The following is a 23,601-nucleotide window of genomic DNA, read 5'->3' on the forward strand; positions in this document are numbered from 1 at the left end:
AGTCCAAATCCCAGCAGGCCGTTCGGCCCACTCGGCCCAGTCCTTCCTCAGCAGCCCAACTTCCGGCGAGATTTTAATTTTTTTCTTCATTTCTTTATTTACAGACTCACCCCTCAACTTCCCGAACTAGGTAAATCCTCGACTTAGTGGCATGTTTAGGGCTCCATTTTTGAATTTTTATGTTTGCTTGGATGAATATGAGGTGATCGGATTTGTCCCGAACTCGATTTTTACGAACTTTCTGCTTTGTCACATTTCAGTCCAGAGGATGCAATTTAATTTTTTCAGATCTGCCCCGAACTCTAAAAATTATTTTCAATCAAGTCCCGGTCATTTTATTATTTTTCAATCAGTCCTGGAATTCTCAGAATTTTTTCGAGCATCCCAAAGAACTTTCCAGGTTGTCTCAATTTAGTCCCGGGGCCATTTTTCACCTTTTTCAGATCTGTCCCGAACTCTAAAAATTATTTTCAATCAAGTCCCAGTCATTTTACTATTTTCCAATCAGTCCTGGAATTTCCAGAATTTTTCAAGCATCCCAAAGAACTTTCCAGGTTGTTTCAGTTTAGTCCCGGGGTCTTTCCACCTTTTTCAGATCTACGCCGAATTTCAAAATTTATTTTCAATCAAGTCCCAGTCATTTTACTATTTTCCAATCAGTCCTGGAATTCCCAGAATTTTTTTCAAGCCTCCCAAGGAACTTTCCAAGCTGTTTCAGTTTAGTCCTGGGGCCATTTCTTTGTTTTCAGATCAGTCCCGATTTTCAAATTCATTTCAAATAAGTCCTAAGACATTTTCAGTAATTTTTACACAGTCCCCATTTTTAGAATTTTCAAATCAGTCCCCAATATTTTTAGAATTTTCAAATCAATCCCCAATTTTTTTCAGAATTTTCAAATCAGTCCCTGATCTTTTAAAACCGTTCAATTTAGCCCCCTGGACATTTTCTAAAAATATCTTACCCTTTTCTACTTGGATCACCCACCGACAATGTATGTGTCGCCTTTAAACGTTTTATTTTTTGTAATTATATGTATGGAACGTGACCATGTCGAAAATTAGAGTTTATCGGGCGGTCAACCAAATGGCTATCTCGACGACTCGAAACCCGTAAATCATAGCATTCGGCAAATTTCTAATTAACCTAAAATTCTACATACGGGATAAATGGGACGTTCATTTGACTAATTAATTCACTCGACCTTAATAATTTTGCACGAATTGGTAATTAATCGGAAATACGTGTCGATAAATTGCAAATATGTGTTGACGCCTTCTTTTCAAAATTCGCAAATTTCATACTAAAATCTGAGATTCGTGATTCGATGTGGCATGGATGTCTAGGAAGAACTTGCATGTTTTGACTCGAGGCCTCCTAATTTTAGGTAACTCAAGTCGGGGTGTGGAAGTTTTTTTTTTAGATCACTTCCGGATAGATTGACCGTTTCTTTGACTTTTTTTGGGTTCTCGCATAACCCTAGAAGAATCAAGGAATCAGTCAGCGCCGGTCACAGGCCGAGGTGGCCCGCATTGCGTAGTCTCTCTCTTTTCAAAAATAAATTTTCAATACAAAGGCAAAAAGGCGTATTTACAATTTATTGTCATCTCTGCATGATCTTGGGTAGTTAGATCGGGAATAACGGTTTAAGATACCAACATTCGACTTAATCGCATACTCGGCCTCATAGAAAACAGAATGGGAATAGTGGGCTAGGCACTAGGTTGTAGGATTCTCGTGTCAAAATCCACATTCCATAATAACCAATCATAATCGAACTGTCACGATACATAACAATTGAAAATCAACCCACACATTCGAGACTTGATCACGGACACATACAGTCTGTCAGGTCCGGTAAATGATGCTGAATGCTACATGCCATTCCCCTCTTGCCTTTTGCTTGTTTTAGGGTAGGATTTGTATGCCAAGATACCTCGGTTAATAATCAATTAATCCACGTAAATTTGGTGATAACAAAACCCCATTGATTGTTTATTTGAGCTTGCTTGTTACATCTTTTGCACTTGATTGTTATGCGGATCGAGCCCGATCCTTTAGGACTCGATTCACACTGGGTCCAACGCCCATAACCGTCGATCACGGGGTCCAATGCCCTTATACACCGAGTGCGCACTTTAATTTCAATTTCAGTCTTTTCAAACCACACGGTGAGCACGAGTAGAATAATAACCGAATGCGAACCGACCGGGATCCAATTGTTATAATTTGTATTTTATTTATTTGAGAGAACAATGTGAGGATTTATGTTGTATGTTTATTCATGTAAGAATCCCGGTCGGAGAGCAGACGGTCGGAGTGTTTCTTCGAATTTACGGTGTCAAAACGCGTAAGATGAGCGGAACTTAATTAAGCGGTAATTAAATAAAATGGCAAGCCTAGACAAGCTAGAGTACCGATAGGACATGCAAGATATAGGCTCGCATGTAACAGAATCCCCGAATTCGGAACCTTGGGTTTCGCAGACCATATGCCTTAGCAATTAGGTGTATTCCGTACCCCTAGACCTGGGTAACTTGCCGGCTCTCGACCTTCGGGTCATAAAATGGCAAGTGGCGACTCTTTCTCACGTGCGTCCGTCGCGCATCCCCGGGAAGGTGGACACTCCCAAGCCGCGTTGCATTTAGGCTCGCGCATGCGTGCCCTGACGAGATGAAAATTCGGGTGCGCACAGTTACTATTAACTTAAAAAGGATAATTGCTGAGGAAATTATTATTATTATTATTCATGCTTGTCAAAAAAACAAAAAACAAAAACACAAGCAATATATGCTTAGAGGAAGGACCATTTGGAGAATTCAGCCACAAAGCAACAGCTCTTGGAGCTGGAGGAAACTCCTCAAGCTCAGAGACATAGCGAGGCCCAATATTAGCTGCAGTGTTGGAGATGGTCAGAATATATTCGTTTGGTATGACAAATGGTTCCAAGGTGGGCCTTTGATTGATTTTTTCTCGAGAGGACCTCACCGTTTCCCTTCAATTCAGTATCAGAGGTTATCCTTGGTCTATCATGATGGGCGGTGGTATGGCCACGAAGTAGGGATGAACGGGCTCTTGCCATCCAGGAATCTGCTGTGCCTCAGCCTGTATCCCATGTAACAGGGGATTTGCTCTTGGGGAATTCCGAACCAAAATTCTCCCTAGCAGAGGTGTGGCAAGATATCAAGCCTACTCGACAGCAGAAAGAGCCATGGCAAAAACTTGTATGGTTCCCAGGACATGTACCTCCTCGTGCGTCCTTCTTTAGTTGGGTTTACATGCTCAACAGGCTGACTACAAGAGACAAAGCTGCAAAAATGGGGTCGCATTGATTCAGCACTGTGTGTCTTTTGTAATGAGAGCATAGAGAGTCGCGATCACCTATCTTTTACTTGTTCTTCCTCTTAAGGAAATACGGAGGGGCATGAAGGATTTGTTGCTGATTGACTCTCCTATAGGTGATTGGGACTCGGAGTTTGCAGCTGCAATGAAATGGAAAGGCAGAAGCTTGGAGCATACTATTCGAAGGCTGACATGGACATATGCTCAGTTTATCTTATTTGGCGAGAAAGGAACAAGAGAATTTTGTAAGGTAAGAACACTGAGGTAGTCGCTCTCAAGAAGCAGATTATACAAATGGTTCGAGGGAGACTAAGCTCTTTACCAAGGTTGGAGCATGTCCTTTGGTTCATAGTTTTCGTTTATCAAAGTTGATGTAAATGTTCGAGGAACCTTTGATGGAATAAAGCGCATTTATCGAAAAAAATTAGGAAGGTGTCTATTAAAGTATGAATTACATGAAAGCACAATCAATTTGAAACCTCTACATCTACACTTGGAAGAGATTGAACGTTTTTAGGGTATGAATTACATTTATTATATCATGCTTCCTTAAGGAAAATAATTATTATGGGACAACTCGAATGAAACCTCGTGATAAAAATCTAACAAGTTATGTCCAATATATAAATTCAAAAATTCAATTTCTAAAAGCCCGTACAATGCACAGGTGATATGACTAGTTTGCTAGAATGTAATGAATCTTAAGTGGAATGTATCCACTCCTACCAGACAATTAAATATCCTGTGGATGCACCTTCGTGGTTGTAATTCTTGTCGGACCTCGCATGCGACTGTGAAGCGAGAAATGGGATTCGAGAAAGGGTCACGCACTCTCGAATCACAGGTTATGGTTCTCAGTTCTCACTGTTTATCTTACGAATATAATCCTAAATTTCACTTTGGGAAAAACCGATTTCATACCTCGTATCCAGCCTCTTGACATTTGGTTTCCATTACCGCATAACCAGAGAAATGGTTAGTGACAGGGAAGAGGGAATGGTTAGACCCTTTGAATTCTCTAACACCGCAAAATTTTCATCTCATTTGATTCGTCTTCATTTACAACATTAGAGCAAACGCCACCGGAGAATAATTATAATGCAAATTTTTTGTGAGAAAAGCAAAGGACCCACGGCATCTGCTTCTGACTCGATAGATTGCTCAGTTGATCCAATGCACGTTGTATTTTGTGCCTTTCTACGAGGGTCATCTTGTTTTCCTGTGAGGCCTGCAAAAAGAAGAGCCAACTTTATTCAATGATCATATAACACACGAATGAATCGGTATACGAGACCGTTTGAATTGGTTGATGACTTGTTCCAACTGGTAAAGTGCTGAGGTGCAGAGGCAAACCTGCAGATGAAATATCTTCAGCAGGATCGAGCCGATCTCCTGCTGGAATTGCGACAAAGTTTGGCGCATATCGGCATTTTTGTGCATCGAAAGAAAGAGCTCTGCAATCGCACAAATCCTGCCCGAGTCATCCACCAGTAACCTCATCACGTTCAAGACCAGAGTTAGAAGTCTGCGACTTCTAATGAACAAGAAATAGCACGGTTTGAGATAGTAAAAGCGAGCTTTCTCGAGAAGAACTGTAGACTCAGCAGTCTCATTGGCACCTATTGGAGTTCGCTGCACGACAGCCAATAAACATCGGTTAGAAAAAAAAGATAGTGCATGCACTGCTTTGTAAATGACAATCGGATCTTAACTGGAAGAACAAGTAATACGAGTGGATAGAAGAAAGTTGCTCACATGAACAATATCTAACAGATAGGAAGGAAGGGAATCACTCAGCCCAGCAAGGCTCTCTACAGAGAGTCTTGTGGGTTCGGAGTCTAGGGTGCAAATGACTTGAAGTAATGCACGTGCATTCTCGATGTCTGGTTTTAATTGCTGGAAGTTAAGATCAAGGGGTTAGCTCAGCAAACAATGAAGACATGGAAGATTACATAATCAGATGCATTAAAACACAAAGGATTAGATGGCCTACCAACTGGCCGACTATAATTTCCTCGAGCAATTGAAGAAGCAGCGGAATATCACCCATCACTGAAAGGCATCTGCAAACGATTTTGGTTACTTTGTGAAGGGTTCTGGGACTTGAGATTTTCAATTGTGTCTCTTCAATCGGCTCATTTTCTGTGGGAAAAACAGTAGCTCCTCAATTAAAAAATAGCAAAACAAGCACTATAGTATAATGCAAGAAATTAAATGATGACTGAAGCACGGAAAACGAAGTTAACTTCAGCATGTTGGTAAGATACTCCTTAAGCCCCGCGTACTACTTTAATAACCAGTTTACGCTGATAAAGAAGAGTAAAAAGATCCTGCAGTACCAGGAATAACTTTCAGATGTGAGAGTAGTGCGACGAAGAAACCAAGGCGGTCGGCAATTTGGATATTTTCTGCACGACCGAGAACTTCAATAATGCGGAACAGGAGATTTGGATCCAAGTCATTACCTAAAACAAGCAGGAAAGAATCAACCAAAAGAATTTATATAGCTCTTGTTTTTAGATAAAAGCTAAGGTGATTCTTAAAAGTTGATTAAAATCCCATCATTGAGCTACTTTTAGCAGAGAAGAGTGTAATACGCACATAGGCAGCATTTAGTTATCGCCTTCAATAGAGGAACATCTGCACAAGAGAATTGAGAAATGCAAGCCAAAGAGAGCTCCTGACAATCTCGGGGAAGCCTTACAAAAGGCCCATAACAAATATTTCCTGCATCAGAAGGTACGATGCTTAATATGTAGCAACTCACAAGAGAATATTTAGTCCACAATAATTTCTTTATTTTTATTATTATCATTCCTTCATTTTCCAGTCATATATTTTCGCAATAGCGGCTGCACGCTTTGGTTGCTTCTATGATCACTTTACATGTTTATTCCCCAAATCATCAGTTTTCTCTTACGTTAAAATTCACTACTTACCTTCACCATCACTCGTACTGAAGAATGCTTGAAATGGAGATTTCAGGCCTTCATATTCCAACAAGAAGGAAGGATGCACGGTAGCAGATCCTCCGAGGAGATTTATCAGTCGCAAAACTACCTGCCATTGATTTCAAAGAAAAAAACTATTGATCACCACCCCAGTAAGAAAACTTTGATACAGTTGCAGTTAAATGGCCAAGTGGCGGCATTGCTGAAAACCTTGGAACTAGATGGGTGCTTATCACCCAATGCTACCAACAATTCAGGAAGCTCTCTTATCCATGTGATCTGATGGTCCAGAATTGCTGGGTCAATTGGGTCAAGGAATGTCTCTGCTCCCTATCAACCATGGCAGAAGATAAGTTCACATAATCAAAGAGAGAACCTTCAACATGCAAACTATAAAAGGAATAAAGGAGAACTCACATGAATTAGCATTTTCTCGAGGATGGAGATGCATGCGAATTTCAGTTTAGACTCGGAACTGCAATCCATAAAAGCCTGTGTAAATGCCTGGAATCACAAGGATTCATCAAACCTGTCACTGTAGCTTTCTTTTTCGAATAGTCTCATGGAATCTGTAGACTTGAATTGCAAAGTAAACCAAAATCTGGAAACCTAAGCAGAGAATAAAATATCTGCAATGGGAAAGCAATCTAAATCATTAGAGAATTTCTAGAGCAAAATTCCTAAGCAACCTGAAGAAGAGAATACTTCCAATCGTCTGAGACGTGCTGTGACAGTAGCTTTGGGATATATGGGAAGAATGAAAGCAATTGCTTCTCTCGAATTGCTGCATGAACCCGCTTTCCATCACTTGTCTGCAAAATCATGGATTGCTTCTTTGTTCATGAAGACATCCAAATCAAAATGACAGCAATGGAATATTTTGATATCTATGTAGGCTATTAATGGGCTCCCCTCCCAACAAAATTTCACTGTGCTGCCTTTCAGATTTGTTTTATGCCAAAATTATGGCAACCGAACAATTTAACAAGTGGAAGGTCCCTCTTCTGGATGTCAGTTTCTTTTCGAGTGTGAGTTCCAGAACGAAAAGAGAAAATTATCTCAAAAATGGAAATGCTAGTTCATCCTAATCTTTTGTAAACTAGAATGAGCGAGCAAGAACCAGACCTTTTCAACCAGCAACATCTCTATATACGGAAGATATTTATTTGTTATAGCAGTGGGAAGGTCGATCCATTCTTGAAAGTTGAAAAATATTTCTGTTATCTCCGCATCCAATAGGGAATGCTTCTCCTGATTCTGAAAAGAAAAGAAGAAAACAGGATGGCTTAGATGGGACAAAATTTCAGCCATTGATTGATTTATAAAAAATAAAGATTCTCAAAACATTTAATCAAGTTCTGAGCATGACTTGCATCCTATATCTTCACAACAACTAGGTTTCCATTGGTAGTTAAAAAAATTCGGCTGTAGGGTTCAATTGAAGAATGCAAGTTTTGCCAACACATTGTTTCTTTAATTTTATGAAATATAATCACTCGGCCAAGTTCATTTTTCATTAAGTAGTGAAATCTGTTACACTGCAGAGCAGACATCGCTCTGCGACACAATATCATAATATTATATATGATCCAAAATAATCTTAAAGAACAGTTCCTTGCTCCAAAGTAAAGATTCTTTCAGACGGATCTTCTACTGGCACCAATTAGGGCAGGCCCTCGCTAGGAAAGTAGCTGCCAAAATTTAATAACTGCAAATCCAGGTTCAAACAAATGGAGTAGCAAGAAACAGGAAGCCAGGGCACGTTGCGGAAATTCTGATATACTAATACAAGCCCGACATTGAAGCATGCCGAAGAATACCATTAAAATTAAGTAGAATTTGTGGAACATAGACACCAGTTGAATTTGGGATTCTTTAAATGCAGGTCTTACCGTGGCCGAAAGTTGGTCAGTTGAATGAAGAGGAAAATCAGCCAGCAGCTTCATCAATGCTGGTGATACAGTTTGATCCCAAATTACCATGTCAAGCTGGGACCTGATTTCATCACTCTCAGACTGCAAATGACAAGATTTATGTTCCTTCTGAAACTTCGTAATGAAAAACTTCAGAGCAAGATTTATGCTCTGAAGTATATACAGTTCAGTATCAAGTGACCGCAAGCCCATGGAATTCATGGAACGAAGAGAAGGTAAAAGCTCCAGGAGACGAGTTATAAGGACTGGCACAAGGTCCTTCAGTTTCCTGGTGACAAGAGTAAAATCTACAATAAAAACGACGCTGATCTCAGACAATGGTGTTACTCAAAAAGGCAAAATTGTGTGAAAATTGAGAACCAAAAACATCACAAAGGGCCATATTGGCACATTTTACTAATTTTACCAATAAAGAGCATACTATCTATTTTGCCAAAAGAGGAGCTAAAGGAGAAAATATGGAACAAGAAATAAAAGTACAACACAGAAGAAATGTAGTTACAACAGAAGATCCCACAAATTGTTACTCATCTGAATATGTACACACACCGTCAAAATTGTGATCTTTTCCATATAAAGATGCCCAAATATATATATATATATATATACACACACACACATATATATAAATATATCTATTGCCAATATTACAAATCCAACTTTGCAATTAGACATTTTAAGCACCAATTCCGTCTAATTCTCCAAACATCATCTCATGCGACTCAGAGCAAAATTAAGTACAACTATGTCATATCTTATACAAGTTATACAGCACACAATATTTGGACTGTAGAGCGGGTTGGAGCAAAGATTTTTTTATTTACCTGTTGAATTTTTTGGACTGTTGAGCCAGTACGCATGCAATAAAACTTCTCCAACTGTTTCCTATTAAATTGCCAAAGTCAATTGACAATGGTTTGGGTGAGAATGGTTTCTACATCGCCATAATCACACAGCACAAACATTACAAGGAAAAAGTATATTGTTTTTGAGGGGCTAAAACATTGTATGCATATCGATGACCCATCGTATTGAGAGCTATCATATGCATTGCACATACAATTGACTCTATACCATATACACATGCGCACATCTCTAGACCTTCTAGAAAATGCACCCTATATTTGTACATGGAAATATGCAACCAGAAACAAATATATGTGAATGTCTATCACGTGTTTCCTCTATCATATCTAATTGTACATCTTGGCACTATGCTAGCAGAATAAAAGCCCTTTGATTGATAAGTATCTTTTTTTCTTCATTAACCATCCACAAAAGCGCAGAATGCAAAATTGAACTATATTATAAAACATCAAGAATAACATATAGACATGAAAGTAAATACCCACGCTGCCCATGCTCAAAGTGACCAAGAGAGTGATGCTTAATCTTATATACGGACATGACATGTGCATAACCCAAAAACAAAGAACTTTATTTAGTAACAACATTGTGGCGACACTGTAGAACTTGTACTACCACAATTAACAAAGAAAACCACTGAAAATAGTCCAAGCCAAACAAAATGGTGCATGCAAAGCTGATAAGCAGAAGGTACTTTGTCATGAGAACCATCTTCCTGGCTTTTGCATAGCAGGATCGACAAGCAGCGGACCAGACCCAAAAGAGCATTTTTGACCTTGCTCTTGTCTTGCATATTAAATAGGTCACTGCGAGGAATATCCTCATAATTTTGAAGAATCTGCAGACAAGGGAGGCAAAAATCCAGTTATAAGTATAATATCAGCATAAAAGTACAAATAGAAAGAGGTCCCATGAGTGAAGACCCCTTTTGCCACTTCATCTCAAAGTCGGGAGCATCATTTTTTCTAGCAAAGATCATGACATCCCCTTATAATTATTATGTAAAAGCGACTTCCTACCATCATGTTAGTAAACATGGAAACATTCGGGAATACCAGACCATAGTTTCTAACTATAATGAAACTGAAGATCCGCAAAATACTTCAAATGCGCCACTTTCCTGCTTCTTGAAGCAATTTTAGTTATTCTGTTCAATGCTCTAAGATACAAGAAGATGTACTAAATTCAACAGGTTACCAATCAGTTGAAAAAAATAATATCTTGAGGAGCTAATATCAGCTTCCTTTTATCAGAGAACAGAATATCAATTTCTTTAATGATTGTATTGTGGTCAGAAGAGTCAGAACATGCATTGATATATAGAAAGAGCAAATTCCCCAATAAGAACCAGACACTTTTCATTTAGAACATACCTTTTCAGCATAGAACAGAAAAGTTGACGAATTGTTCTGCACAACAAGGTCAAGAAACTTGAATGCCATTAACCGAGCTTCCACCGAAAAATGTGTCATTGCCCTAAAGATATATGTCATCATCCTCAATATTAAAGAGCCTTGAATGTCCTGCACATTGGCAGATAAACTTTAATTAGCTAGATGCAGACCTTGCCTAAATGTGCTTTCATAAAAAGAAAGAAGATTTAACGATTTTAGGAAATGACTAGGTTACTACATCTTTTTTGGGATAAGTATTTCCTATAATCCTAGCTATCCAGAAGCCTGGAAATAGATGCTTCTCAATGATATTCTTCTTCCATTTCCAGGTCAAAAGCCTAGAAACTACAGTGCACAATAAGCAAATAGGGCAAGATATTTCAATTATAAGATACAGCAAATCCTTCAGGAAGCCAAAGGAAACATACATTCAAAATACTAATGCATAAGTGATTCCATGATCCTCCAATAATTTGATATTTGTGTCCCATTTTCATTATCGCAAATGATATCAACCACGTAGAAGGAAGCTTAGGGTAGTAACTGATCAACTACTCTATATAGTAAGCAAAATGAGAGACGTGATGGAAGAAAAGAAATTCAACTATTATTCAAAATCCGTCTCAACTATCACATGTGGGATAGTCTTACTACAAGGCAAGCTATTTCATATTCAAGAATATGATACAAAAAGAAGACTTATACCTCTTTGCAACCAGGGAATATTACCAACTTAAGAAGCTCGTACAATGTCTCTTTAACTAAGCGATCCTCATCACCAATTCGTTGACTCAATTTTTCTATCAGAGCAAATTTGTGAGCCTTCAGCTCTCCTGGATGCTTGAGGATTAATTCCTTTATGCCAGTTAATGCATCTTCACGGATAAGAGTTTCTTTATAAGTTACTCACTTGTATTAAACAGCGTCAACAAATATCAAAATATGACTTGAAAATGTACAATGGAATGATGAATAAGCAACTGATTCAAGAAAGACCTAGTTGTAAACTCTCTGCTTAAGATAATGTATTTTCCCGACTCTATCACTGAAGGTCATCAAAATGCTGAAAGTTATTCGACAAGTGCACCCATCCTTTCAAGTTCTCTTTCATGTTTAATGAGGGTATTACTTCGGTATGCCATTATCCTTCTCATAAAGAGCTAAGAATGGTGAATTAATAGAAGATGTTCGCAATTGCTCTTCTCCAAAAAGTCATTACAGGAATACTCCTTTTTTATTTTCTCCCTGTGATATTGATTAGCATCTCATATTAATTCATGAGGTTCGACATACTTCTTTACATTGTGATGAAACAAATACCTCGACGAACTTTCGAATTGTAGTGTGATGTTTGCTTGAGAAGATCATCCAAGACCAATCCTTTCTTGCTTGTTGCTGATCCTGCCTTTTCTGTTGCCACACTTTGCTCAGGAAGAATGATTGCTGTACAGAAGAAAATTTAAGGAGTTCATCAAATACAGCTTTATTTCTCATATAATACATGAAAATAGATGTAAAACCAAACAATCCACCAAACAAATAGAGGACAACTCCACCAAAGGCAGCAGAAAAGCGTTATCGCATGAGATACATAGCTTCCGATAGAAAGCACTCGAATTCGAAGACATGTCAAAGGCTGCAGTTACTGAATGAAGCAGAAGGATCACAAATTTATCACCTTTAGATTTGATTTGAATGTTGGTGGCATTCTTCGGGGCCGACAATTTCCTCCCGACTTTCCTCTTTATTTTCTGCAATTCACGCATCATTGTACAAAAGGTTTAGAGAGACAGCAACGTATAAAAAGCAACCAATCAATGGAGTGAGGTAAAGGAGCTAACTTTGAAGTCGACGCCATGCTTCTGCTGCTGCTTCTTCTTCTTCTTAGCTTTAGGACCCGCCATTTGTGAGCTTACTGCAGTTATTCATCACACCAGAAACAAGACACAATCAACCCAGAAGCCAAAAGAACAGGGCACGGGCACCGACCCATGTGAAATTTAACTGACAAAATTTCACCGGGAATGAGTGATTCTCACCTCCGGCTCAGATGGTCTTCGTTCTTCCTATTATAGATTGTATATTAGGAACTTGTATATACGGTATTTGATATTTTCGGTAGTCATAGATATTAGGCTTATGACATTAATTAGTTTCCCCATTTGTAAGACTACACAGCCTATAAACTGTGCCGAACGATTCAATGAATGGCAAGTTGGATTCTTCCAATCTTCTCATAGTATCAGAGCGTCTACGCTCCTGTGCCGACTGAAGTTTTTCCGGCAACAAAGTGTCCGATATCAGTGACGATGAGAAGAGTCCAAGGCTGGACGCTAAATCATCAAAGGACAGGAAAACAAGGGACAGCTCAGTAAGGAGCATGGAGGTCCCGCCAATTTATCAGATTTAATTACGGTTGCCTCTTATGATAAGCAGATTGGTTCCATCGATTGATTATATTTTGAATGAACAACACAGAACCAAAGCAAAAACAACGTACACATTGTAATGCTATTTCTATTAAGCCCTTCACAGACATTTCATCGAACATGTGCTGCCTGTGAGCAGGGGAACGAAACAAATGTAAGCTACGGAGGTCAGCAACACAGAACCATGCAAAACAGATCAGTATTCGCATCCGAAGCAGCTGGAATCGACAAATTGACCACCAGCAACAACAAAATCCACCAATCAAGTGCTATACAGAAAGCAATCAAACGGAAATCGACCAAAAATCGAACGGAACTTCGACCAGCAACGTGGGCGAAAAACTACCCCCAACCCGGCATAAAAATGGAGGAAAATCACAGAATGTAACTTGAAATTGGTGGAAGAAATTACCTTTCACTTCGATATGGAAGTGGCTTCGGACGAAGACGCCTCTTAACCCGTCACACCCACTGGTAGGGGCCCGGTAAAATTCGACGTTTGTCCACTGATTCCACTGGCGACCGAATTCTACAGGGGGGACTGTTCGGATTCACGCGTTCATAGAGGACAGGGATTGTGGGGTAGAACCGACAGATTCGCGAATAAAAACTTTTTAGGGTTCAACGACGTCGACCACAGAAGGAAGAAGGGGGGCGGGGCGCGGCGATCTGTCGCAAGAGAAGAAGAACGTTGGGAGGGCAGATCCAAATTTTTTCCACAATTCAATGTGTGAAATTTGTAAACCATTTATTTACCTCTAAAGATATTAGAGATAAAAAGAGTGAATTGTCTTCTTTACCTGTGTCGTTTTAGTTCTATAAAGATAAATTAGCAACAATTAATAAAAGTCATTAATTAATACTATTGTTAGTGTTAATTAAATTAGCCTCCAATAAAGAGATATAACAACAAATTTTGTTACTAAATTTATCATTTCGGATAATTATAATTGCCTTTGTAATGTTTTTTCCAAAATAAATGATAATTACATTTGACTATTATCTTTTTAATATCTTTATATTGTGCCTTGAACCCAACTGAAACAATTGACATCTAGCATAGTATTTTTATTGTCGTGTCTTTATCATTTCACCACCAATGCATCTTTGAATTGAATACATTTAATTTTATTTAATATTTTTGTCAACCCTCAATAAATATGTAAAATTTCAATTTATATACTTATTTAAAATTAATAAAATAATTAATATGCGTATAATATTAAATCAAACATTGCGCATATATATATAGTTAACTTCTCAGGCCGTAAGTTGAAGATGGTTAAAATATCCAAAAATTTATGTAATAAATCATATATGAACACAATGGATGAAGTAAAATACACAGAAACAATACTAGTTTACTATTTGATTTAATTCAAAATCTGCATATATAACGTCACCTACATCTATAAATAAATAAAATATATTTTCTACTTATGTTCAGAGTTATTTGAATATCCTTTAATTCATGCTGAATAAATTATATATGTTTAGGTAAAAATAATCCATTAAACTTTTAACATTTTATCTACTTACTTTATAGATAAAATTGCATAAGTTGGAGGCAAATGAGAATTAGATTTAGAGGCAATTATATTTTATCTCTAAAAGAATATATTAGGGACAAATAAGATTTGGATTTAGAAGCAATTAATACTTTTGCTTTCTAAAAAAATATTTAGTGACAAATTTTTTTATATGCCTCCATCAATTCTAAAAGTTATTATTTCGAGGCAAAAGTCTTATTTGTTGCTAATAATTGTGATATAGATTTATAATTTAGTAAAGTATTAGTTTTAAGTGCTTTTAGAGGTAAATAAAATCCACATAAGATTGTATTTGTCTCAAAATGAGAATTTTAGAGACTAATATTATAAATACCTCCCATTATTTATCTCTAATAAGGGTGTTTCTTGTAGTGCATTTAATGGGAATAAGCGTCAAACTGTTTGAATCAACTCTTATTAGTATTTTGCAATTCTATTTCTCTTTTTTTAGGCCTTTTCATTAATTAATTTATTAGCAATACACGAGGCATCTTGATAGACAAAAAATGACGACATAACGTTAGTGGTGCTACTATGCTACTAAAGTTCTTCACGAACATCCGGTAAAAACTAGCAAGTCCATGAAAACTACGAACATTACTTATACTTGTGGGACTGGGCCATTCTTGGATTGCACGTACCTTCTCTTCATCAACCTGTATACCTTTTGCACTAACAACAAATCCCAAAAATACAAGCTTATCTGTGCAAAAAGTACACTTCTTCAAATTAGCAAATAACTTTTCTTTCCTAAGCACATCTAAAACATATTTCAAATGTACCTTGGACCGGCATGATAAACACCCGGAGAACTTAGGAGAGAACGAAACCGTAAGAGTTCACTAACAGTCACTGCCATGGCTCGGTATTCAGCTTCAATGGAGGACTTGGAGACTGTCGTTTGCTTTTTGGTCTTCCAAGAGATTGCGCCGCCACATAGAGTGATGAAATACCCAGTCAAAGATCGTCAAGTCATTGGACAACTAGCTCAATCCGCATCACAATAAGCTGTTAAAGACAGAGAAGTTGGTAGAAGAAAAATTCCTTGTCCAAGGGATTGTTTGAGATAGCGAAGTATGCGTATGATAGCATCTCAATGTCCCTGGCGAGGATCCTGTAAAAACTGTGAAAGAATGTGGATAGGATAACTAAGCTCCAGCCTAGTAATTGTGAGATACAAGAGGCGACCAACGAGGCGATGGTACTGTCCCGGATCAGAAATAGGAGCACCACTGTCTTGAGACAACTGATGTTGTTGCTCAATAGGGAAATAAGCAGGCCGCGAACCGAGCGTATTAGCCTTAGTAAGAATATCCAGAGTGTACTTCCACTGATTGAGAAAGAGACCAGAGCTATTACGAATAATCTCTATTCCCAAGAAATAGGATAAAGGGCTGAGATCCTTAATGCGGAAGCGTTGCTGAAGATAATCCTTAAACTTAGCACAAGAAGTGGAGTAATTTGTTACGAGAATCATATCATCCACATAAATGAGAATCGCATGAACTATGTCGCCATAAGAGAATGTGAACAAGGAGTGATCAGTCTCGAACTGTTGAAAGCCATATTGAATGAGAGATGCGGCGAACTTGGAATACCAGTTGCGAGAAGCTTGACAAAGACCATACAAAGACTTTTGCAAACGGTATACCTAATTAGACTGAGCAGAACGAAAACCAAGAGGAAGAGACATGTAAACCTCCTCGTCCAAGTCTCCATGGAGGAAAGCATTGTTGACATCGAGTTGATGTATCTCCCACTATTTGGCAACGGCAATAGTCAATAAACAACAAACTGTGACTAATTTTGCCACGGGAGAAAAAGTCTCGTGAAAATCTACTCTTTCAATCTGAGTAAAACCCTTGGCCACGAGTCGAGTTTTGTAACATTCCATAGTGCCATCTGCCCCGTCTTTTTACCTTAACACCCATTTGCACCCGATAGGTTTCTTGTCGGGAGAGAGTGACTGAATAACCCAAGTGCCATTATCTTCAAGGGCTCGAATTTCTTCTACCATGGCGTGCCGCCATCATGTATCTTTAGCAGCCTGGGAATAGGTCCTTGGCTCTTTATCGGAATCAATTGTTGCAAGGAACGACAATTGTGTGGCATCAAGGTCAAAATAATTAAGATAATGCTCCAGGGGATGAGACGTACCTAAAGAGTGCGATGGAGTGGGTGATATGATTGGTGGGGAGGGGGGAGAGTCCAAGCAACGAGCAGTGTGGGAGACAAAATCAATGAGCGAAGTCGGTGGACGAATATTACGTGGAGCCTTAGACTGTGCTATACTATTTGGAACAATAGTCGGGTCGGTAAAGGCGGGCGGAAGAATCGGGTCTGGCGAGAGTCTGGTCTCAGCTGAAGTGGGCGGAGCAATGGGCAAATCTGATGGATTAAGCGGGCCGAGCGCAGCTGAAAGAGTTTGTGCCGAGACGAGCCCAAATGTGGAACTGGAATCAGCCGAAATGGACTCATCTAGACTGGGCTGAGCAGAAAGAGGCCCAGTTGAACTGGATTCCGCTAGGTTGGACGGATAAGGTGGACTAGGCGGGTTGGGTGACGTGTGTGGGCTGAACGCCTCCCCCTGAAATCCTGGGCCCAAAGTGTCCAAGAACCGAACACTAGTGGGAGTCGAGCTAGACGATGGCGCACTGTTGAATGGAAAATGAGTCTCACAAAATCGAACATCTCGAGAAAACAAAAGTCTCATGAGTTTCCATGTCATAAACTTTTCATCCTTTCTTTCCAAATGGATATCCAATGAAAATGCACTTCGTTAACCGAGGCCCAAATTTATCAGTGAGACAAGGATCATTGTGTGCATAGCAGAGACATCCAAAGACTCGGTTATGTTGATATTCTGGGTTTTGGCCAAAAAGAAGCTCGAATGGTGTCTTGCCCGACAAGATACTCGAAGGTGTGAGATTGATAAGATTAGTCGCAGTGGAAATACATTCTCCCCAAAATTCAATTGGGAGAGAAGCTTGGAACATCAGTGTTGGGGCCACCTTAAGAATGTGACGGTGCTTGCGCTCAGCTCGCCCGTTTTGTTGTGGCGTGTCGATGCATGAGGTTTCATGGATGATGCCATTATCGAAAAAGTTGTCTTGGACAATTCAACTCGTGAATTCTGATCTATTGTTACTTCGCACTGTTTTCACTGTTCGGTCGAATTGGTTCCTAATCAGCTTGCAAAAACTGATTAGGAAACCTGGTGCCTCCAACTTATCTAGTAAAAGATAGACCCATACACTACGACAATAGTCATCTACAATTGATAGAAAATACCGAGCACCATAATAGATGAGACCTTGTAAGGACCCCATATGTCACAATGAATTAACTGGACTGGAAACTAGGCTTTATTTGGACTGACGGAAAAACTTGACCGCGTCTGTTTTGCTCGGCAACATATGTCACAAAGTGTATCTTTATCTGAATGACGTATATAAAAAGAATTATTCTCAAAATGTAGATGAGAAAAAGGACGCTAGTGCCAAATATCTCCATCATCTGTTCTCATTACTCTCAATCTTTGAAATGATGAAGACACTCGTCGTAGGATCCAGACCCCCCGTGAAGTTCACCCACTCCAAATGTACTCCCCGAGGTGCGGTCCTAAATCAAACATATATCAGAGATGTAGTGCACACTATAATTAAGTTCCCAAAATAATTGAACTACGGAAAATAAATTTGAATTAAAATCCGGCACGTAAAAGACGTTATGAAGAACCATATTGGCTCCAAAAGTGACCTTGCCCATAAAGATGACCTTCGTTGTTCCTTTAGGGACATGAATAGTCGGGCCATTAATAGTTGGGCCATTAGTAATAGGAGTAATATCAAAAAGATTATCCAGGCTACTAGTCATATGTCGTGAAGCCCCCGAATCAATAATCCAATCAAGTTTTGAAGTAATAGGCACAAAATTCTCACCACTTAGTCGATTAACTTCACCATCATCGCGTGAAATCATCGACATTAGTTGCTGCAACTGGGTCTCAGATAGATGGTGTCAGCACCCAATTTCGGTCTACCGGCTCCAAAGGGACAAAATCGTCATTTTTGCCATCCATCGGAGGGAAATATTTTTGGTTAATTGCTTGAGCACTCGCGACTTTTGGAAATAGAACATTTCCTCAATTTAGCGCCAATTTACCATTTTTTTTCGAAAAATACTCCATGGGTAGTCTTTGAATTTCACGTGCGTCAATGTCAATTTCTTCAAATTCGAGACTAAAATGAGGGCCGAAAATATTTAATTGTATAACATTCATCCATAAATTTTTCTGAACACAATGCCGGTCTCAGATAATTTTTTTCGATATCCAATTGCAAAGACGAGAATTGCAATCTTTACGCGCGTTAAATTTGAATTTTCGAATTTCTAAAAAAAAAGGACGAAGGGGCAGGGCCGGTCAGACGGCTCTAACCGACCATTTTAAAAAAAAAAATTAAAAAAAGAGTCAAAAAGTCAAAGTCAGGGGCAACGGTCAACTCCTGACCATTGCCCCCCTCCCCCCATTTTCATCCGTTTCCTCCCTTCCTTCTTCCTCTCTTCCCTCCTCCTTCTTCCTTCCTCCCTTCTTCCTGAACCGAAACAAAAAAACTGAAGGGAGCCAAAAATAGGAGAATGAAAAAACCCTAACCCTAGCTCTCCTTCTCTCTCTTTCTCTCTCTTGGTTTTGCTCCTCCACGACCCCCTCCAGCTCACTCGAAAAACACCTTCGAAACCCTAGCCGCCACACTCTCCTTCTCTCTTTCTTTCTTCTTCTTTGGAGAGAATAAAAACGAAGAAAACTCTAATGAAAAACCCTAAACCTAGCACACTCTCCCTTTCGCTCTCAACCTCCTTCCACCCAAAGAAACCTGAACGAAAAAAACCTAAGCTCCCTCTCGCTCTCTCTCTCTCAATTGGAGTTCTCCCGAAAATCCAAAAAAAGAAAACCCTAAGCTCCTCTACACACTCTCTCGCGGATTTTTGGAAACCCTAGCCGCCACAACTCCTGGATTTTTGAAAAAACTTTCAGCTCGAGTTTTCCTACCGGTAGCTCGATTTATTTCTTCAGATCCCTCAGCTCGCCCATTCTCTCCCAAAAAGAAACCCTAAGCTCGAGTCTTAAACGACCGGAACTCGAACGACTCCCTCAACACGCCCACAGCTCACGGTCCCTCAGCTCGCTTATTCTCTTGGAAACCAGAGTTCGTTTCAGCGTCGAGACCCCTCAGCTCAATCGCTCTCTCGCCCACGGCCCGACTCCCCAGCTAAACCCCTCCTTTCCTTCGACGTCCCCGTCTTCCAGCTCGCGTCGTTTCCCCGACTCGGCAACCTGACGACCTGCGACTCCAACAACCACCTTCCTCGCGCCTAGGGGACCCGCCAAGGGTCACGCTACGCGCATGAGCGGCCAGAATGGACACATGCCGGCCCAGCCCGTGTCCAGCAGCCCAGAAGCCCAGCCTGTGGTCAACAGCGGCCCGGCCCACGTCCAGCAGCCCAGCAGCGGCCTAGCCCACTACCACGGCCCAACTCGGCCCAGCAATCCACTCGGCCCAGTCCGGATCTCAAAGGCCCAGTCCGGCCTAATCCTCCCTCAGCAGCCCAACTCCCCGGCGAAATTTTTAATTTTTTTATTTTTTTATTTACAGAATCACCCCTCAACTTCCCGAACTAGGTAAATCCCCGACTTAGTGGCATGTTTATGGCTCTATTTCTGAATATTAATGTTTGCTTGGATTGATGTACAGTAAAATGAGTGTTCTTGGGTTGCGTGGGTGATCGGATTTGTCCCGAACTCAATTTTAAGAACTTTTCAAGTTGTTTCAGTTTAGTCCCGGGGCAATTTTTCACCATTTTCAGATCTGCCCCCAATTTTAAAATTCGTTTCAGTCAAGTCCCAGCCATTTTGACCATTTTCCAATCAGTCCTTGAATTTTCCAGAATTTTCGAACCAATCCTATGAACTTTTCAAGTTGTTTCAGTTTAGTCCCGGGGCTATTTTCCACCCTTTTCAGATCTGCCCCGAATTTTAAAATTCATTTCAGCCGAGTCCTGCCCATTTTTAGCACGTTCCAATCCATCCCTGAATTTTTCAGGATTTTTAAACCAGTTTCGGAAACTTTTAACTTTGTTTCAGTTTGGTCCTTGGGGCATTTGTTTCACTTTTCAGATCAGCCCGAATTTTCAAATTCGTTTCAAACAAGTCCTGGGGCATTTTCAGTAATTGTTACACAGTTCCCAAGTTTTTCAGAATTTTCTAATCAGTCCTCTAAAACCTAATCCGAATTTTCAAATCGGTCCCTGTTCTTTTAAAATTGTTCAAATCAGTCCCTGGACATTTTCTAAAGATACCCAACCATTTCCTACTTGGATTCCTGACCGACAACGTATGTGCCCTGTTTAAATATTTTTGTTTCAGAAATTATATTTATACAACATGATAATACGTACTCTTTGCACGATTTTTCGCTTCCATGAGTCGGTGTCGTTTTATTGATTACATTAATATTATGTTTATGTATGTTTGTATGTGTTTATCATGATCATGGCGACACCGATTATGTAAAATATGTATGTTTGTCATGCTTGACGTGATAATGTGCTCTTAATTCGTGTTTTAAACCCTTTATTTTCTCATTTTAATCGAAACCTCACACGAATCGGTTTAATCATGCAAATTCGACCTAAAATTAATTTTTAAATCCCAAGGTGGTCGGGAATTAGGAATCGCATCGGACGGTCCATCACGTATGTCACAACATAGAACAATCCTAAAAGCAATCCACAAACACAAGACTTGACAACGGACATCACGTATGTCAAGTCCTCAGAAAATAGTGCCAAATGCGAAATACCTTCCCGAGGTGGTCCTTGATCGATTCATACCCTGTATTCACTTTGTCTGTTTTAGGGTAGAATTTGCATGCCAAGATACCCTGGTTAATAATCGATTAATTCACGTAAATTCGGCAATAACAAAACCCCATTGTTTGTTTATTTGTGCCCCGCTTGTTACATTCTTGTACTTATTTGTTATGCGGATCGAGCCCGATCCTTTAGGATACGATCCATACGGGGTCCAACGCCCCAATCGTAGATCACGGGGTCAAATCCCCAAACACTGAGCGCGCATCTTAATTTCAATTCTAGTCTTTTCAAACCATACGGTAAGCATGAGTGGAATAATAACCGAACGTGAACCGACCGGGATTCAGTTGTTGTAATTTGTATTTTATTTATTTGAGAGAACAATGTAGGGGTTATGTTGTACATTTATTCATGTAAGAATCCCGATCGGAGAGTGGACTGTCGGAGTGTTTCTTCGAATTTACGGTGTCAAAACGCGTAAGATGAGCGGAACTCAATTAAGTGGTAATTAAATTAAAATGGCAAACCTAGACAAGTTAGAGTACCGATAGGGCGTGCGACCATATGCTTTAGCAATTAGGTGTACTCCGTACCCCTAGACCCGGGTAACTTGCCGGCCCTCAACCTTCGGGTCGTAAAATGGCAAGTGGCGACTTCTTCTCACGTGCGTCCGTCGCGCGTCCCTAGGAAGGTGGACACTCCCAAGCCGCGTTGCACGGGCGCGCGCTCGCGTGCCCCGACAAGATTAAAATTCGGGTGCGCACAGATGGGCTAATTTTTGGAGGTCAGCGGGTTGATTCGCATGAGTCTGGGCTGCCATGTAGCCTGTTGGGCCCTGACTAACAGATTGTTAGGCCGATTGATTACTGGGCCTCCATTGCCTACGATTCATTTGGGCCGAGCGTTGTTGGGACGGGCCACCTCGAGCCTCCCGAGTTGGAATACCCGATTCCGAGAGTATCTTGAGGAATTCCCCTTCGAATTCTTCTGATTGGACTTATTAGAGCTCAGATAGCCATGGAGTTGATAACAGGTGGCTCGATAATGGCCGTTCCGACCATAGTAATCGTAGAAGGGTCGTTCTCGAGGTTTGATTTCTCCTCTGTTTGAATAGAAATTAGAGTTAGAACTCCCATCGAAATCGACTTTTGCTACAAACCCTAATGCTTTAGAATTCGATTTCCTACCAAGCGTAATCTGACGCTGAGCTTTGTTGTGTGTAGCTATGGAGTGTGCCCTATTCGTGTTCGATAATGGGACTATATTGAGGATTTGAGAACGGATTGTGATTCGGGATTGAGCCTGATGAGGAATTAATGGACTTTCTCCATCTCCTTGTGAGCCGTGAGTTGCAGCCCAGTGTTGCAAGTGCAAGCTGGTATGTTGAGGTACAGATCTAACTCATCCCAGAGAGACTTCAATTTCGAATAGTATTCAGAGACTGACCTCTTTTCTTGTCTGAGGAGGTAGATGTCGGTCTTTAGTTGATGAACTCTGGTCTCATTGCCCTGAGAAAATTGCTCTTTGAGATCGACCCAAAATGTTTTTGCATTCTTGGCCCCTGTAACTGAGTTTTGCAATTCTTCATCTAGGTGATTAAAAATCCATGAGACAAGCACGGAGTTATAGGTTACCCACTGCTCATGGTAAGGCTCTCCTTCTGCCAGTAGTGCTACTTTCCCTTCGATAAAGATGAGCTTATTCTTGGCCTGAAGTGCCGTCTGCATTGCTTGAGACCGGGTGTTGTAATTCTTGCCATTGAGCTTGCAGGAAATGAGTTGGGTATCAAGACCATCAAAAGGAGTGAAGACATACGTGAGTGGCATGCCTCCAATTGAAGCGCTTTGTTCTATGGCTTTTGCCATGATGATGACTCAAGAAATGTGAGAGAGTGAAACTTTGCAGGACAAACCAGAAGAGTGATGGAAGACACTTAGCAAGGATCGCTGGCAGATCGAACCTTGACTATGTTGGCCAAAGATGAGATGAGAAACGACTGGCCTCAAGACTAGTGCTCTGATACCATGTTAACAATCAGAATTGGAACGGAAAAGATAATCTATATTCATTCATCAATCTCGTATGTATACATCCGGGTCTGGTAAATAAAAGGAAAACAATATCTACGGCTAAATTAGTATAAGTCCTAAAAATAGTATATAGAGATATGTGCATAAATTACAATGGAAAGTGAATCTTTCCATAATACATATCATATATATGTAATAGATTATTATAGTTTTACTTGTGTCATTACAATTAA

General features: G+C 39.9%; 1 protein-coding gene across 3 annotated transcripts; it reads right to left on the reverse strand.

Moving 5' to 3' along the window:
* Nucleotides 1–4,337: 4,337 nt before the first annotated feature.
* Nucleotides 4,338–13,638, reverse strand: LOC116208682. Of its 3 annotated transcripts, none has more exons than XM_031542223.1 (20): nt 13,328–13,638; nt 12,328–12,401; nt 12,165–12,237; nt 11,807–11,929; nt 11,192–11,361; nt 10,466–10,615; nt 9,787–9,930; nt 9,050–9,110; nt 8,184–8,512; nt 7,417–7,548; nt 6,981–7,103; nt 6,709–6,795; nt 6,502–6,621; nt 6,280–6,400; nt 5,942–6,067; nt 5,680–5,805; nt 5,334–5,482; nt 5,096–5,236; nt 4,694–4,972; nt 4,338–4,568 (listed from the first exon to the last, which is right to left on the reverse strand). In XM_031542223.1, exons 2-20 carry the CDS (start codon nt 12,388–12,390, stop codon nt 4,434–4,436), a joined length of 2,652 nt encoding a protein of 883 aa, XP_031398083.1. In that variant the 5' UTR covers nt 12,391–12,401; nt 13,328–13,638; the 3' UTR covers nt 4,338–4,433. The 3 variants fall into 3 exon arrangements, with proteins under 3 accessions (XP_031398083.1, XP_031398084.1, XP_031398085.1); XM_031542224.1 differs by lacking the exon at nt 13,328–13,638 and adding an exon at nt 12,526–12,546; XM_031542225.1 differs by lacking the exon at nt 11,192–11,361.
* Between the last annotated feature and the right edge of the window lie 9,963 nt (nt 13,639–23,601).

Source organism: Punica granatum, chromosome 5 (genome assembly GCF_007655135.1).
Source record: "Punica granatum isolate Tunisia-2019 chromosome 5, ASM765513v2, whole genome shotgun sequence".
Classification (NCBI taxonomy): domain Eukaryota; kingdom Viridiplantae; phylum Streptophyta; class Magnoliopsida; order Myrtales; family Lythraceae; genus Punica; species Punica granatum.

What these genes read in the sequence shown, in the direction of transcription:
- LOC116208682 (XM_031542223.1), bottom strand. Translation starts at nt 12,390, where the DNA reads ATGGCGGGTCCTAAAGCTAAGAAGAAGAAGAAGCAGCAGCAGAAGCAT. An exon ending in AAGATGGTTCTCATGACAAA is followed by an intron (nt 9,111 to 9,786) that starts GTACCTTCTGCT and finishes GCAATTTAATAG; the next exon opens with GAAACAGTTGGAGAAGTTTT. An exon ending in ATCTGTTAGATATTGTTCAT is followed by an intron (nt 4,973 to 5,095) that starts GTGAGCAACTTT and finishes GCTGTCGTGCAG; the next exon opens with CGAACTCCAATAGGTGCCAA.